This window comes from Anolis carolinensis, chromosome 4 (genome assembly GCF_035594765.1).
Source record: "Anolis carolinensis isolate JA03-04 chromosome 4, rAnoCar3.1.pri, whole genome shotgun sequence".
Lineage (NCBI taxonomy): Eukaryota > Metazoa > Chordata > Lepidosauria > Squamata > Dactyloidae > Anolis > Anolis carolinensis.
In genome coordinates this window covers 12,511,514-12,528,673 of record NC_085844.1, presented here as the reverse complement: position 1 = coordinate 12,528,673, position 17,160 = coordinate 12,511,514, and the positions used below count along the sequence as shown (strand labels likewise).

Sequence of the window (17,160 nt, the reverse complement as noted above, 5' to 3'; positions counted from 1 at the left end):
AAATGATTACAGCACTGCTGAGAACTCCAGAGGGCATCCTGGTTATTATCACTATAGGTGTAATTATTTTGTGGCTGGTTACAGGGATCTAGTCGAACTCTTTTTTTCTATCCTGCTCATCTCCAAGAGTTATGAAATGACTGTGTGGAGGGGCTTCAGAGTTAATCAATTCAGAAGATGATACATAGTTCAGCCTAGCATAGGTCTGCATATGGAACTACCATGCTATGCCAAGCCATGATGAACTGCAGTTCCTAATGGAAATGTGGACCTTCCATTCCCTACATATGTATATTTCTTATTTATGAATTGTGACTGGGAAACAGACTCATGAGAGATATTTCAGACATTAGCTGTATTGTATATTACAAAACAAAAATTTCAGTAGCTGGTGGAAATTTCAAACAACAAATAAAAATACTCATGTTCCACTAAAGGCCCTGTGCCATGCAGTGGAAAGCACACTATCTTTCTGAAAATCTGTTATAGGGTTCCCTTTATTCATTTCAAGCTATGTCATGTTTCTACATAAAATGGAAGAGATTTTGGGGTAAAAATGTGAGTTACCTGTTTGATTTCATTGGTTGCTCATAAGGAGTTTGCTGAATAGCATATTCCTGGTACCCTCTTCGCTGAGAAGAGTCTGATACCACTGTTTCTGGATTAGTCAGCTGCTCTGTTTTAGAAGAAGCAGCTTCCACTGGAACTATTTTTGTAGCTCCTGCAAGCAAAATTAAAGCCTATAATTCATTACAGATATTCATTACAAATAACTTATAAACCCTATCCAATAAAAGGCAACAAGAAACACACAGTAGGTGACAATTCTGCTTAACTGTTGAATAACATGTGTAAATGAAAGTTACCTGGTATTCTGATATCATTTATGTGGAAAAGCAAAAGATACATATAAAAACCTAATCTGGTTCCCTTTAGGCCTTCAGAACTGTCAAATTACAAAGAAGAAAAAGGCTCCTTTATACATCAAGATCCAGGAACATATGTAACATATCATCATATTTATTTATATTCTGCCATTATTCCAAAACTGGGTCTCAGGGCAAATGGTAATTCAAAACAACGAAAAGTATATTAAATTTGAATATTTAAAATGGAATTTAACGATTGGCACTATTAAAATGATTTAAAACTAAACTAATTTTTTTAAAATACAACTGAAAGATAAAAACCAAGTAAAACAGTTCTGTGTAAAACCATACAGCATCTTTAATCCATTCTTTTAAAATTTTCTGTTTAAAAGCTGTCTAAAATAAAAAGTTGTTTTCCAGGCAACGGGAGGGTAGAAGGAAGGGATTCAATGGGAAGGAAGTTTCAGAGTCTAAGAGCAATTACTGAAAAGATCCCACCTTGCATTGGAGAAGGGTCTCTCCTGATGGTTTCAGGGCCCAGATCGGCTCTCTCTTTTTTAATCATTTCAGAAGTGACTTGAGAACATACTGCAAGTTGCTTCTGGTGTGAAAGAAATGCCCGTTTACAGAGACGTTGCCCAGGGAATGCTCGGATGTGTTACCATCTCATGTCCCCACAAGCTAGAGCTGACAGATGGGAGTTCACCCCATCTCGCAGACTCGAACCGTCAACCTTCAGGCCAGCAACCCAATCTTCAAGTCAGCAGTTCAGCCAGCACAAAGGTTTAACCTATTGCGCCACAGCGGCTTCTATCGGCTCTCATGAGGAAATACGATCTGCCAGAATTCTTGGCCTTGGGCCACATAGGGCTTTATAGGACAAAACCACCATTTGAATTGTGCCTTTGAAAACTATGAAGAAAGATGTAGGATACTTGGAGAACTATGAGATGGGAAGAAGCTCCACAATCATTGCCAAGTGACATGTCTATGTGATCTGACAAAGTAGCCAAAAGGATGGCTTCTTTTCCACAGAAAAACTGAGTCTCCTGGGTTGGCAGGAAAGACAGACAATGAACACATCAACCAATAGAGCCATAATTTTGAGGTCACATAAGAGGCGAGAAAATTGGCGTAAAGAGCAGCAATTTATAACAACAGTTGTTTTGTTGAACTTTTGTGGATCAAAACTTCTTTGCACATCAGCAGAAGCTGATCATTTACCACATTCTCAAAGCATTAAATACGCTTTAATTAAAGGGACCTGACTCTCCAAAGCAAGTGAACTGAGCAGCTAACCCAAAATCTTTACAGCCATTTCACGTAAAGCAATAAAACCAACACCCCAAAGTAGAGATGTGTTGTCTGTGCCAGATGCCCCGCTCCGCACTCCAAAGGAGGGGGAAACCTACAAATATTCTGTCTTTCTCTCTCTGTTCTCCCAGCTGATGAAAAGCTTACATGGCATCTTCTATAAGGATTTTATTACAGAACATCTGAAGAAGAAAGGGACATTTGTGAAGCGTATTCAACTCAGATGAAAGGTTGCCACTGAGTGTTAAGATGTAATAAAAAATCCTGCTGCTAAAACAATGTGAACCTGCTTCTCAGCTCAACATACTGATGATCCAGCATAATCAAAGGGAAGAAAATACATGAGCTCATCTTATGTATGCCAACAACAATCCACATGAAATATTTTTCTCCATCTGGTGAAATTCTCTAGGGAAATGAAGTTTACTTAAGCAATATTTTAGAGAGCAACAAAAAGAGAAGAAAGAAAAGCAACTTTTTTTTGCTGCATCAAAGAAGACAATGAGCGTAAAAGGGACAGTTAGGCTGACAGCAAATGATCTGTCATCATTTGTTCTTAGAATATATTCCAAACCTTGCAAAGGTTAAGTGTCAAGAGTCTTTCAACTACCACTGAAATGGAATATCTAACATTCAGCCATTTTAATCTGTGGTCCAAGGTGGCTAGGGTTCTCATGAGGGTTCTGCAAAGCCTTGAAGAAACATCTTGGAGGAAAGGGCTCGGCCAGCAAGTAGGAAGTCCCACTGCTGACAATGTGCATCCTAGTCAGGTAGACAGTCAGATTTAAAAAGTGCAAGAACACTGCAATTGGTGAAGAGGACTGTTCTTTGTGGCCTCTTCCCTCTCGCAGCTTCCTCTAAGGCAATCTTGCCAAGACATCACCATTGCTAGAAAGGGTCCAAGTCCTCCTATGCATCCTGGACAGTTTCTCTCAGACAGCAACAGAAAGAAATATAGCAACATAACCACATCATATTGCTCCTTCACTGCTATCCTAACCAAGTTAGGCAATGCTGGCTCACACTACATCTGTCATATTCCGGGACTCACCTGGTATCAAAGGCTGAGGTTTATTCAAACAAACATAAAATAAGCCAAGACCATGTTTACGTATAAAAAACCCTAGTTTTGAGTCTTTCATTGTCTGGCCAACAAAACAGAACCAGGTCAAGGTTAAGAGTCCAATTAATGCAGACAAGACAAGCACAACAGAACGAGAATAAACAGCAGCCAAGGTTTCAGTCCAATAGTCAGATGCCAGGAATTCACTTATCAGAGTTCATAAAACAAGTCCAAAGGTACAAACAAAAATTTGAATCCAGAAATCAAACCAAGAAGTCAGTCCAGGAATCAGAGTCACGGATTCAGGATTCAAGATTACAGGAACCTAGTCAGAGCCCAGAACCCTAACCCAGGGGCAGCAGAGCCAAGATCCAAGACAAGGCTACGAAGGTACGACATGATCTGCTACCAAAGAGCTATGCTTTTCCAGGTTCTTTCACTGTGAGATTCCAGCTGCTGCTCATTTCAGCAAGCCTTCACAGATCATCCCAGAGATCTGGGTCCTGTCTTTGAGGAGGTCAGAATAACATCTTCCGAGGTTGCAATACTGAGAAGAGTCCTCCTCTGCTGGAGATCTGCCCCCAGCAGCAGCTGAGCCAGACAAGATAAACTGCTGTCCGGGACAACTTTTCTGGTGGATGCTGCTGGAGGTCTGCCAATGTGGCAGGTCCAGACCAGAATGTCTCTGTCAGGACTGAAGGCCAATATGAAGTTCCTCAAGTCCGTCTTTGACGAGCACAACAAGCACTTCTCCTGGAAGATCAACAGACTCCACCAACAGCTTGTGCTGCTTCATCTGCTGCTACTTCAAGCTGCTGCCAAGGCAAAGGGTGACAGCCCTGTCACTGGAAGAGGAGGATGTCCACCTCTGCAACTCACTATCAACTGCTTCCACGTAAGCAATTTGACAGAAGCAGTGGCGGCCACATCCTTTTTACTAGCAGATACCATTTTCTGGATTATTTCCCCTCAAATTTGACACTGAGTGGCAAAGTGGCAGGCAAGAATAACAGGGAGAAGGAGGGGGACCAGGATTTCAGATTAATTGCTGGATAATGGAAAAGGAGTATTAGGCCATGGTTCAGTGTTTTTGTTTGGTGTTCTGAAATTGTTGTTGTTGATCATGGAATCATTCCAATAAAATATTTTAACAGGAGTGCATAGATTTACTTATTTCATCCTTCTCTCCATAGTAAATAAACATTTGATGCACTTCAGGGTTTTAAATCTTGAATTAAGTATTATTGGTCAAGGCAAGAAAAGATTTGTCCATGGTAAAGAAACTGTTGTCTTTCGTACCAACCAATGGCTTAAGGCCCATGGTTAAAAAAGAGTGAGAAAATATTTGTTTTTTGATGTCTCAAAGGCTTAATACAGTAGAGTCTCACTTATCCTGCAGAACGTTGGATAAGCGAAAATGCTGGATAATAAGGAGGGATTAAGGAAAAGCCTATTAAACACCAAATTACATTATGATTTTACAAATTAAGAACCAAAACATCATGTTTTATAACAAATTGATAGAAAAAGCAATTCAATACACGGTAATGGTATGTAGTAATTGCTGTATGTACGACTTTAGCACCAAAACATTGTAATCTATTGAAAACATTGACTAGAAAAACATTGACTACTCAAAACCAGACTGTGCTGGATAATACAGAATGTTGGATAAGCGAAGGTGGGATAAGTGAGACTCTACTGTAGTTATCAAAAGCAATGGTGTCTAATACTAACCAGTAGTTTATGGCTGATGGTCAAAAGAGAGTGAAAACATGTTTGTTTCTTGACGTCTCAAAGGCTTAATAGTTATCAAAGCACTGATGTTTGCCTTGTCTTGTTTTCCTTTAGTTTCCCAAAAGTTTTAAGGTTAAGGTTTATGGCTGTACTTTGTGAAATGTTTTAATGGAAGATCCATGTATGTTGTCAAGTTCTGGGATGGCATGGCTTTAACATGAATACAGATGTGCATTCATAGAAACTGCCACATTGTATCACAACCCATGCAATGTACAGTAGAGTCTCACTTATCCAAGCTAAACGGGCCGGCAGAAGCTTGGATAAGCGAATATCTTGGATAATAAGGAGGGATTAAGGAAAAGCCTATTAAACATCAAGTTAGGTTATGATTTTACAAATTAAGTGGCAAAACATCATGTTATACAACAAATTTGACAGAAAAAGTAGTTCAATACGCAGTAATGTTATGTTGTAATTACTGTATTTACGAATTTAGCACCAAAATATCACGATATATTTAAAACATTGACTACAAAAATGGCTTGGATTATCCAGAGGCTTGGATAAGCGAGGCTTGGACGAGTGAGACTCTACTGTACCTGTAGCCTACCCAGAACCTACTGGAACATGAAAAATACACATGTGATAAACAATAACCTAACCATACATATTTACGTCATATAACAGCAACATTATAGTACAAAAAAGGGTAAACAGAAGAAACTGAATATTTATGTAAGCTACAGCCAGAGCCTTAATGGATGCTTGGGTGGATAAGAACTCTTTGCCACCTACGCAGTGAACATTATTAGAAAAACCAACTGCAAAATTCCTTTGGAGTTTTCACATGAGCTCAAATTAAATTCCAAGTAAATGTTTAGAATTCTACAACACCACACTATTTACAAAAACAAAAACATTTAACACCCACATTTTTAACATTTCTTTTCCTCTGAGCAACCTTGATAAGTATGGAAAGATTCTCAGAATATGGGACAAAACCTTCTCCATGACTGCTCCCAGGCAATGAAATTTCTCTCCCACAAAAGCCTCAGTCATCCTCCACCTTTGCACCCTTTGCCTCGGAGCAAAGACCTTTTTACAGAAAAAGTTGCCCTTTTTTAAAATGCCCGAGCAGAAGTCTCTTTTTATCAGGTGTTGTTCGACCTTTATCTTTACTGCATTTTATATGCATTTTAAAACATTTCAAATTATTGTTTATAGGATTGTCTCTTCAATATATAACATTTTTTTTAAAGTGGAACCTTTGCAATTGTACTTTGTTCTAACTCTATACAGTACTGTAATCCATCTTAAGTCCCTACTGGGAGTGTTAATGACTGAGCGCATATTTCTGCAGCATTCTGTGTTCTGAAGTGCAGATACAGCAATACAGATTCACATAATTCCCCATTAGCAGACAGATGCAAATAAAACACTGGTGGCAGGGTGAAAGGAATGACAAGTCATGCGTTAGTAGACAATAATTTGATATTGTTTGCATTACTCTACAGAAACTGTTCATGTAAAAGATTTCAGTTCCTGCAAATAAACAGCCACCATTACCTGGAATAGCTTCATGGGCTGTCAAAACCACACTGATAATAGGATTCTTAGCTCCTGAGACCTGGTCTGTGTCCTTTGCAGAAAGGCTCTTCTCACTTCTCTGGAGCCGTTGCCTCTTTGGCGCTTTTTCTCGCTCATCTTCCCTCCTGTCAAGGTCAACGTCAGAATCATTACCTAAAGAGCAAACATCAAAAATAATGTAAAAGGATGATCATGAACACCCCCTCTCTTCTTCTTCTAAATATGGCAGTATATATCACCCCAAGGCTGATGAACTTTTCTGTTGTTTTATTGAAAAGGATATAGGTTGTGCATCCCTTATCCGGAATTCTGAAATTCAAAATCCTCCAAAATCCAAAACAGTCCATCTGGATGATTAAGAGAGTGATATCTTTGCTTTATGATGGTTCAATGTAAACAAGATTTGTTTCTTGTGAAAAAAGATAAAAATATTAAATAAAATTACCTTCAGGATATGTTATAAGGTGTATATGAAACTTGGGCCCCACCTCCAAGAAATCTCATTATGTATGTATATGCAAATGCAGGTATTCCAAAACTAAAAAACTCCAAACTCCAAAGATTTCTGATCCCATGCATTTTGGATTAGGGAAACTCAACCTGTACCAGATTCCTAAATTTAGATGTTTTGCTTCCGTCCCTCTAAAACATTTGAAAAATGAAGAATAAAATTTTCAACATCTCCGTTCAGTCATTAATCAAAATGAGGACTGCCGTCAAGAAATCAAAAGAAGACTAATGAAATAAAGCTCTACAGATACCAGAGACTGCCAAAAGGACAAAAAAATGGGCCCAGGATAAAATCAAATATGAACTTTCATTAGAAGGCAACATGACTCAGCTGAGGCAATTATTGTACTTTGAACACATTATCAGACAACATAACTATTTTTTTGTGTCAGGAGCAACTTGGGAAACTGCAAGTCACTTCTGGTGTGAGAGAATTGGCCGTCTGCAAGGACATTGACCAAGGGACGCCCGGATGTTTGATGTTTTACCATCCTGTGGGAGGCTCCTCTCATGTACCTGCATGGAGAGCGGAAGCTGACAGAAGGAGCTCACCCGCTCTCCTCGGATTCGAACCGCCGACCTGTCAGTCAGCAGTCCTGCTGGCAGAAGAGTTTAACCCATTGTCCCACCAGCAGCTCCTAACATGACTCAATGGAAAAGATTAAAATGCTGGGGAAAGTGAAAGATGTTAGGAAGAGAAGAAAACTACATTGCAAATAGATTGTTTCAATGAAGGAAGCCAAGGCTCTGAGTTAGCAAGATCTGACCATGGTTTCTGTTGGTAGGGGCTCATGGAGGTCTCTCCATAAGGTCTTGACAGAAAACAACAATAACAAGCAGGACTGGGTGAAAGGTTAGAGACTGAAGAAGGGATCAGACGAATAACGGAATCCTCCCACTACATCATATAGAAAAGAAAGCTAAAACTGTATTCAGAGAAGCTGTTTCTCCAAGTCAAAACTCACACGCAGACAAAATGACTTAATTTATCACACTGAATAAATCTGTCAGGAGATGGCATGAAGTTAATGAGCAAATAAGGTCTGGGGGGGGAATTGTGAAAAGGATGCCAAAATAACAGGTAATAGAGTCAAAAGATCAGATTAAGTGTGTGTGAATGAGAGAAAACAAAGCTCAAGTACCAATGAAATTGACTAATTTGATAATTACATTTCTCAGGGTTTATATGATCAAAGAACACAGATACTTTCATACTTCAAAAGCAATGAAAAGCAAAAAAGAAATCAGAGAAAGGATTCCTACAGCCTCAGAACACTCTGACAAATTGAGAGGAAAAATGAGCAAGAGTACATCCAACCTACCAATTTGTAGGCTGGATGCTATTCCACTTTTCCTAAAATTTCCTTTTCGTAACAGAGTGGAAGAAGGAGTTCGTAGAACTGGGAAAGCATCATGGCAGACAAGTACAGCATAAGTGCAATTTACATAGTCAATTTTTAAATTACCGATACTCTGAAGTATGATGTACAGCACCATTAAAATGTGTTTACAGTCCACACATAATAAGTGTTTAAGGTAATCAAAGCATTTCACACATGTTTATCATAATCTTATTCCCATGAAGAGTCTGTATAAAATGGACTGGGAGAAAATCAATCTGATTTTAATTCAATGGTAATAATTCACTATGTTGCCTAAATGTGAAAACACATACTTCTATGATATAGTGTTTTTTTGTAAGAGAGATGGAGGCAACGGGACAAGACACAATCTGGATCATATACACTCAGCTAATTTTAAAAAGTCAGTCTGTATTGATGGGTGCCAACCTGGCAAAGAAAATCAGCCATGAGGCTTTTGTGTATCCTACTGTTAAGTCTGACCGCTAAGCTCAAAGTTACATGCACCATCAGGACGTTGAAGCACATAGTGTCATTTCTCTTTCCAAATTGAGGGTTCCATTTCTACAAGCTGGACTTCTCTAGCCCTCCATTGCTCCATCTCATTTACAAGCTGCTTGGGCAGACTATCAAGCCCATTCCACTCAGAAAGACCAAAACAAACTCTTTTGTGAGGACATTTCCACTCTTTCCTCCCAACAGCTTGATTGAGATAAATAGTCCCCACTCCTGTTCTCCCATGAAAAGGAACATTAAGCAATCAGCTTCAACAGCTGGCACTTTGATTGGGCAAACTAATAAACTGACCTCCAGTATCCAGATCTATGTGATTTAAATCCCAGCATGGCTTGCACAAAGTAATTTGATGCTATGCTGTGTCTGTATTTAGATAGCATTTACAGGATGTTCACATCTTTACTGATGAGGAAGGCGGCTGTCAACGGCATATGAATCAGTTTGTTCAGCAGCGTTTTGAGACAGACCATCCAAGCCATCCAGATTTTCTATCTAGGGTCTCTTAATTGGTGCTCCTGCCATGTACTGTGCATTCTTAATTAGAGAGGCTCCCTTGCGAAGCTCCGGCGCATAGACTGGTCCCTTAATTGGCCCACTTTGAACTTGCCCTTCCTTGCAAAGTTTAGTTTGGGATTTCTTTTTAACCTCTTTACAATTGTTATGTTAACCTCCTTCCTACTGGTCCTCTGATACTCTTGGTAGCCATCATCACAATACAAAAAAAGGGAGCAAGCCATGCTTTTGCGATATTTGCACAAAGTCAGGTGCATTTTGCATATGCAATAATCATGGAAGTGGATTCTGGATTTAATTAGGCCTTTTGTTCACTATCCTACCCTTTAAGCTACCACATGCTGACTGCTCAGGCAAAGCTGTCCCTTTCCGGTTCCAGACTCAACCATGGTCAGATAACCAAACATTTTGTTGGTCCTACAAACAAAAGAATAAGGTATTTGACAGTAAGAGAGTTGCAGGGTATTTATCCTTTCCCAACTGGGTACAAGGACAGAATGGTGAGGGAAAAAGAAAAATACAAGTATAATTTGTGGAACCAATGCAAAAGAATTTAAAATAATGGAGGGGCATAGAGTCTCAGTCTTGCAGTGTTTAAGGGGAAAGATACTGGTAAGAAGCTAACCAAACCTACCTAGTGTATAATACATGCCTAGGGTGAATCCCAGTCATCCCAATTCAGAAAAAGAAGGTATCAGAAAACAATAATTCCTTTGTATAAGTATTAGGGTTAAGCCATGTTGTTTTTTAACACAGATATTTTATTTCAGAACAGGCAGGTCTGAGGTCCCCTTCTAAATTTAAAAGCTTCATAAGGTACTTCAAATAGTAAACTATTTTCACCTAGAGACAATGTAAGATCAAAGGTTGAAATATAATGTTGAAAATTAATTTCAAATAGCAATGTACATATTCCCCCAGGCTCAAATTGTAATTGGATCATGAATTGTGAACATTATTGTTGAACACTTGGAAAAAATGGAAAGGAGTTTTAAATTAGTTAGCAAAGAATTCTGTATATAGTGATGCCACAGCAATGGAAGGCTCTTCCCAGGGAGTCATGGTTGGCATTTTGAGTTATCAGGATTTCTTTTTTAAAAAAACCAAACATTGGTAAATGATTTTACCAGTTTAAGAACTATTTATTTTAACTTCTCATTATTCTTCTATCTGTTGGTTATTTTTCTTTCTTTCTTTTTTTTTTTTACTGCGTTACCTGCTTTATTTATTTCTGTAAAGTACCCTGAGCCCTTAGTGGCACAGCAGGTCAAACTGCTAAGCTGCTGAACTTGCTGACCAAAAGGTTGGCAGTTTGAATCTGGGGAGTGGGGTGAGCTCCCGCTGTTAGCCCCAGCTTTGCCAATCTAGTAATTCAAAAACATGCAAATGTGACTAGATCAATAGGTACCACTCTGGCGGGAAGATAACGGCGCTCCATGCAGTCATGCTGGCCATATGACCTTGGCGATGTCTATGGACAACGCCTGCTCTTCAGCTTAGAAATGGAGATGAGCACCAACCCCCAGAGTCAGACACAACTAGACTTAATGTCAGGGGAAAACCTTTACCTTTACCTATTTCCCCCACTTCTACCTACTTTTACCTACCCTGAAATAATAAAATGGTGCAAAAAAAAGCATAATAAGGCATGGCATATTAGCACTGGAATATAGTCCTGTTATCATTTGCTCTCTGTGGTAACTGGTCAAACAAAGCAACTGCAGATCTAAACTTGAATGTATTGTAGCACCACTAATCCCAATGGTGGGATGGCAGAAATCAGCTTGGCATGAAATGACAGAGAAATTTTCCCAGAGCTTGGAAGAGTAACTTTTGGGAATGATTACTCCCTTTTTTGTAGCTCTTGTCATCTCAGTTACAAGGACTTGTAGTACATGACTTAGAAAGCAGACAGATTAAACACCACTAGGCTAGACGGTTCAATAGTTTGACCACCTATAAGACTGCTTTTTGCATTTCTACAAAGACCAGGAACAGACAGTCCTTACCCTGCTCTTTGATTACCCTGCCCAAATCCTATGATTCACCCAGTCTTCACAATATCCAGAAATCCACTGAGAATGTTAATGGCTTGCAGGAAATGAGCATATCAGAGCCGTACAATTGTCCTATGAACACATTTCCTAAAGATCTATTCCATATTTGTCACTATTAAAAAGCACACATTGAGTTGTGCCAGGAATTGATTTCTTGCACAAGATGGATTGGTCTGCTTTTCTCAGAAGGGGTGCTTTCTTGTTCACCTGCAAACAGAGATGTTGTTTTCTTATACAAAAGGAGAAAGTAATTTCATCTGGGAAAGCTTCCTATTCAGTCTACTGAAGAAACTGTGTCCGACTTACATGTTATGGTTTTAATGAGCAGCAGGGGGTCAAGGGCAGAGAATTTCATTACTGTAAAGTTCATTGTTAAAAAGCAGTTTCTCAGCCTAATTAGGCAGAGAAAAGGTATAAATATTATTGAAAAGAACATGCATAAGAGATGTCGGTATCATAAATGAGACAGCTGGATACCTTCAATAAGGGACAGGGGAAGGAAAACAAAAGATGCTTTTTAAAGAAGGCCTCTTTCAACAGTGTTTGCATCTGTCTTTGTTCCTTCAAGTTTCTGCAGTGTCCGAAAATACACAAAGTAATTAATGGGCTACAAGTTCTGGTAGACACTTTCCAAGTACAGTATATTCAGAATCGATACAGGCCTGGGTATCCCTTACCTGAAATGAAAAGCTTGGGACCAAAAGTTGTTCAGATTTTGGAATATCTACAGTACATGAGTGTATATACATAGTGAATGAGAAATTGGGGAAAGGGGGCAGTCAAGTCCCTCACAAGGACTCTCTCCGTTGCCAGAAATCCAACACATGGGTGGGGAAAAGGATGACGGTGAGGGAGGACTCTGTTTATATAAGGACAATGCTAAAAAAAAGGTGCTTGCCTAGCTGTTGGAGCACATTTTCCATTTTCTAGCAAAGTAAACAAGAAAGGAAGGTGAAATCCCTTCTCTGCTCAAGTCTTTTTCATTCTCTCTGGGCTGGATACAGGCAGTGGCTAAGGGGGTCACACTGAGCTCGCTCTTGCAGCCAATGACCAGATATTTTTGTACCTTACTTTTTAATCTTTAAAAGGAGGTGCAAAATGGCTTACAGTAAAACCAAAACAATACAATTTCAAACCTGAAAATATACGAACATTTAAACAGAATTAAATATAAACAGTATTAAACAATTCACAATTAAAAACACTTAAAACAAATTCAGAGCATATTCAAGGTTAAAAACCACAGCAGCCCCTGACTTAAAAACCACCTTCTTTAAAAGCCTGCCTGAATAAAAAGGTTTTAGCCTGTCACCGGAAGACAGCAGTGAGGGAGCCATTCTGGCTTCCCTGGGAAGAAGGAGGGAGTTCCAGAGACGAGGGGCAGCCACTGAGAAGGAAGGCCCTTTCTCTCGTTCCCACTAACCAAGCTTGGGATGAAGGTGGGACAGAGAGAAGGGCCTCTCCTAATGATCTCAGGGGCTGGGCAGGTTTGTACAAGGGGATGCAGTCAGCCAAATAGCCTGGACTGAACCGTCTAGGGCTTTAAAGGTCATAACCAGCACTTTGAATTGTGCCTGGGAACAGAATGGCAGCCAGTGGGTTATCTGATCCCTATAGCCAGCCCAGTGAGCAATCTGCCTGCAGCTCTTTGAACCAGCTGAAGTTCTGAGCACTCTTCAGAGGCAGTCCCACGTACAACATGTTACAGTAATCCAGATGAGATGCAACTAAGGCATGAACCACCGTGGACAGATCGGGCTTCTCAAGGAATGGGCACAGTTGGCACACAAGTTTTAATTGTGCAAAGGCCCTCCTGGCCACCGCTGGGTATCCAGGTTCAACGCTGAGTCCAGGTAGACCCCAAAACTGTGGACCTGTGTCTTCAGGGGGAGTGTGACCTCTTCCAGCACAGGCTGAATCCCTGTTCCCTGATCTGCCTTCCGACTGACCAGGAACACCTCTGTTTTGTGTGGATTAAGTTTTAATTTGTTTGCCCTCATCCAAGCCTCAGGTATCTGAAACATCTGTTCTTTATGTAAACAGAATCTTCCCTGCCTTCCTCTTGTTCTCTTTCCCCCATCATGGCTCTTTGAGGAGAAACTCAGCTATTGCTGGATGTGTGACCTCTTCCCTGAAAGGCTGAAGTGGGGGCTAGTGGCAAAAGGTTTCAGTTCTTGGAATATTGTAGATTTCTTTATAAGGGAGACTTAGCCTGTGCATTCACAAAATCAACACTGATATTCATTTGACAATGAAATCAATACACAAATATAAATGATATTATGCATCCCTACGTTTGAATGATGCATATGCTCTTGCAAACATTTTCAGCATTTTAGTATTCTAAATTTCTGGCTACTCAGAACAGTCTTTTAAGGGGAGCATGGTTACTGTATTTTTATGCTCATTGTGTTAACTGCTTTTAAACTATTTTATATTAATTTGTTTTAGTACAATATTTTATTGAATTGCTTTTTAGTCTTTTTCATCCATCATTGGGGGTTTTATCTGATTTTATTTTTAATCTGTATTGCGATTTCCCTTCAGTTCCATCTTGAAAGAAGCATGGCATATAAATGTAATGAAATGTCATATCAATTTTGGCTTACTTTCATAGCTCTCCAGAAATTTAATCTCCTTCCTCCTAACTATCCATATATCAAAGTTGTTACCATGTAAAGCAAGATGTTATTGGACTGAAACTCACATTAACCATAGCTGTCAAAGCCAATGGGAAAGCTAGCACCTTTGAGACTAACATGGAAGAAGTTGCTAGTAGGCTTGTGCAATTCGGCTGGAGGGCGGTTTGTTTTTGGTATCCGAATTTCGTTGGGTACCCAGATCCATTTTTCGGGAGCCTCCCAAAAATTGGCTAATGGGAAAATCTGTTTTCGGCTAGGCAGCCGAAAGATCTGGGAAGATCCTGCCCACTGGCGAAAATGGGGAACTTAAGAGGCTCCCTTTTCATTCCTGGGATCTCTTCCTTTTTTCCTTTCAAGGGAGTCTGGGTTTGAAGGACGGGGTTAAGGAAGCACCCCTCCTGGGACCCTTTCCTATCTTTCTTTCAAGGGAGTTTGAGTTCAAAGAATGGGTTTTTTTTTTATTGTGTCGGAAGTGAATTGAGAATATACTAAAAGTCACTTCTGGTGTGAGAGAATCGGCTGTCTACAGAGACGTTGCCCAGGGGATGCCCGGATGTGTTACCATCCTTTGGGAGGCTTCTCTCCTGAGAAGCTGGGGCTGACAGATGGGAGCTAACCCCATCTCGGGGATTCAAACCACCAACCTTTAGATCTTCAGGTCAGCAGTTCAGTCAGCACAAGAGTTTAACCCCACTGTGCCAAAGAACGAAGTTAAGGAAGCATCCTTAATGGGACCCTTTCCTATCTTCTTTTCAAGGGAGTCTGGGTTTGAAGAATGGGGTTAAGGAAGCATCCCTCCTGGGCTCCTTTTCGTTCTTCTTTTCGAGGGAGCCTGGGTTTGAGGAACGGAGTTAAGGAAACATGCACCTCATGCTCCCAAATAGAAGGGAAGAAGCCACGTCCGGCAGCCATGTGGGCTGTTTTGGGTGAAAAAAATATGGCAACTGAGCCCTTACTGTTATGGCCACCCAAACAAACTGAACAAGCCCAATTGGTCGAAGGGAACCGATCAATCCGAATCCATGCACAACCCTAGTCGCTAGCCTTAGCTTTTGTAGACTCAGCCCATTTCATCACAAGCAACTGAGTCCACAAAGACTTCACTGTATCAGTTAATCTCAAAGGTCCCACTGGATTTCTTTATCTGTCTATATTCCACCACAGACGTGCATGGCTGTCTCTTTGAATATTAGTAAAGCCAATGGTGGAGCGTAATGAACCTTGCAGTCCTTCAGATGTTCGCCATGCCTGCTGTTAAGCCTTAGGTCCAAACTAAATCAGATCGTAGAGCTCTTACAGCTTGTCTTGTTCAACTCTGATCCAAAGCTTTTCCTAAAGACAGAATATCTATTTAAAAAAGATTACAACCTCCTAACACTCTGTAAAAGTCCACCAGGTCAGCAACAGAAATGCACAAGCAGACACACTGCACGAAATGTCAGGCACATCATGGAGCTTTCTCTCCCAACATTTATTGATCTTCTACGGATCAGCGTTCATACCTTCAAGCATACAGACAAGTAAGCTTTGTTACCTGGATCACCTTCTTCTGTATCTTCAGGTTTAACGAGAATACAGATATGCTTCCGTAGCTGCCGAGAATTTGAGAACTTTCGGTTGCACTTTCGGCACTCCAAGCTATCAGGCGGGACCTCTCCCTGCCCTCCCGCTTCTTCAGGTCCTGGTGGCACATCTTCATTTGGAGGGCAGTTGCTGCTTTCTGCCAATTCTTCATCAACGTAGCATTTCTTAGTTGATCCCTTTGGTCTGCCTCTTTTTCTTTTCACAACAAGGAGTTCTGTTGAAGAAACATTAAAAAGCAGTTGTGAAGTGGCAGCATACAGATACTCAATGTTAAGAACTTTCAACACTACTGCTTGATATCGTTTTGGAAAAATGCATTCCAAATGCATCTAAGAAATATAACATTCCTGGAAATGCTCAAGCCACAAGGGAATATATATATACTTATCCAACATAAACGGGCCGGAAGAACGTTGGATAAGCGAATGTCATGGAGCCAGATCCCAGGGCTGAATTTCCAAGCCCTGAATCTGACTTCATAACATAAACAATCCTGCAAGCACCTGGCGGGAGAAGATAAAATGAGCCTGGGAACTCAGGGTTGAAAGTATAAACAATTATAATTGATATAGTGTGTGGGAATGGTAGTAATGTGATCCAGGGGGTGGGATTTGATGATGATATTTGCGTGTGGTATTACGTTGCATCAGAAGTGATAAAATTAGATGTATGTAAACATTAGGTCATTCTCGACTTTTCCAAAGTCATGTATTCTTCAATAAAGATTGGATTTGAGAGCAGCTATCTTTGATCTGCGTTCAGACTGGTCCTTTGAAGTGAGCCTGACATTTAAGTCGAGAATCCAGTTCTCACCCTCCTGCGGAATTCGCAGTGAAGTGATAATGAGTGAAGAAGGAGATCAAAGCCCAAATGGGGCAGGGAGGCCTTTGCAAGGGGCCCGGCCGAAGAGAGAAGAGACGCTGCAAGCCATAGCTTCCTCTACGGGGTACCCCAGGCCGAACGGCGTGACCCAGAGGATTCCCAGGGGAGGAAGAGGCGTCTCTGCGGCTGCAGAAACCAGTTGGGGATCTGGAGGAAGTATGCCGGAGACCGTGGCCCTGCGGTTATCCATCCTGGAAACTAATTTATCCAGGCTGTCGGAAACCGTGGGGAGGTTGGTGCCACTATTGGAAGAGAATCTCCAAAAGGAGCCCATCCGATATGGCGCCGAGAGAGAGCCAAGTAAAGAAGGAGATTGGAGCCAGAGGGGCCAGCGAGCGTCAACGCAGAGTCCCGTGGCAGCAAGGGACGAGGGAGATGAGGAATACTGGCAGGAGCTGGAGGTCCGAGACAGAATGGCGCGCGAAGTGGAGCGCCAGCGAGCTCTGGGAACTCTGAGGCCGCCATCCCCAACAGAGCTCCCAACCCCCCGAATGGGCGTCGGGGTGGAAAGGCCACTGGGGC

General features: G+C 40.9%; 1 protein-coding gene across 5 annotated transcripts in view; it reads right to left on the bottom strand.

The window, feature by feature from the left end:
• The window catches only part of zfat (zinc finger and AT-hook domain containing), a 156,931-nt gene that overhangs the window by 83,969 nt on the left and 55,802 nt on the right, over positions 1-17,160 (bottom strand). For all 5 annotated transcript variants that reach the window (XM_062980005.1, XM_008108189.3, XM_003219389.4 and 2 more), the window contains 3 exons: positions 15,707-15,970; positions 6,553-6,726; positions 568-721 (listed from right to left, as the gene is read on the bottom strand). In XM_062980005.1, the coding sequence (XP_062836075.1) occupies positions 568-721; positions 6,553-6,726; positions 15,707-15,970 (592 nt within the window). The remainder of the gene's footprint in view (positions 1-567; positions 722-6,552; positions 6,727-15,706; positions 15,971-17,160) is intronic.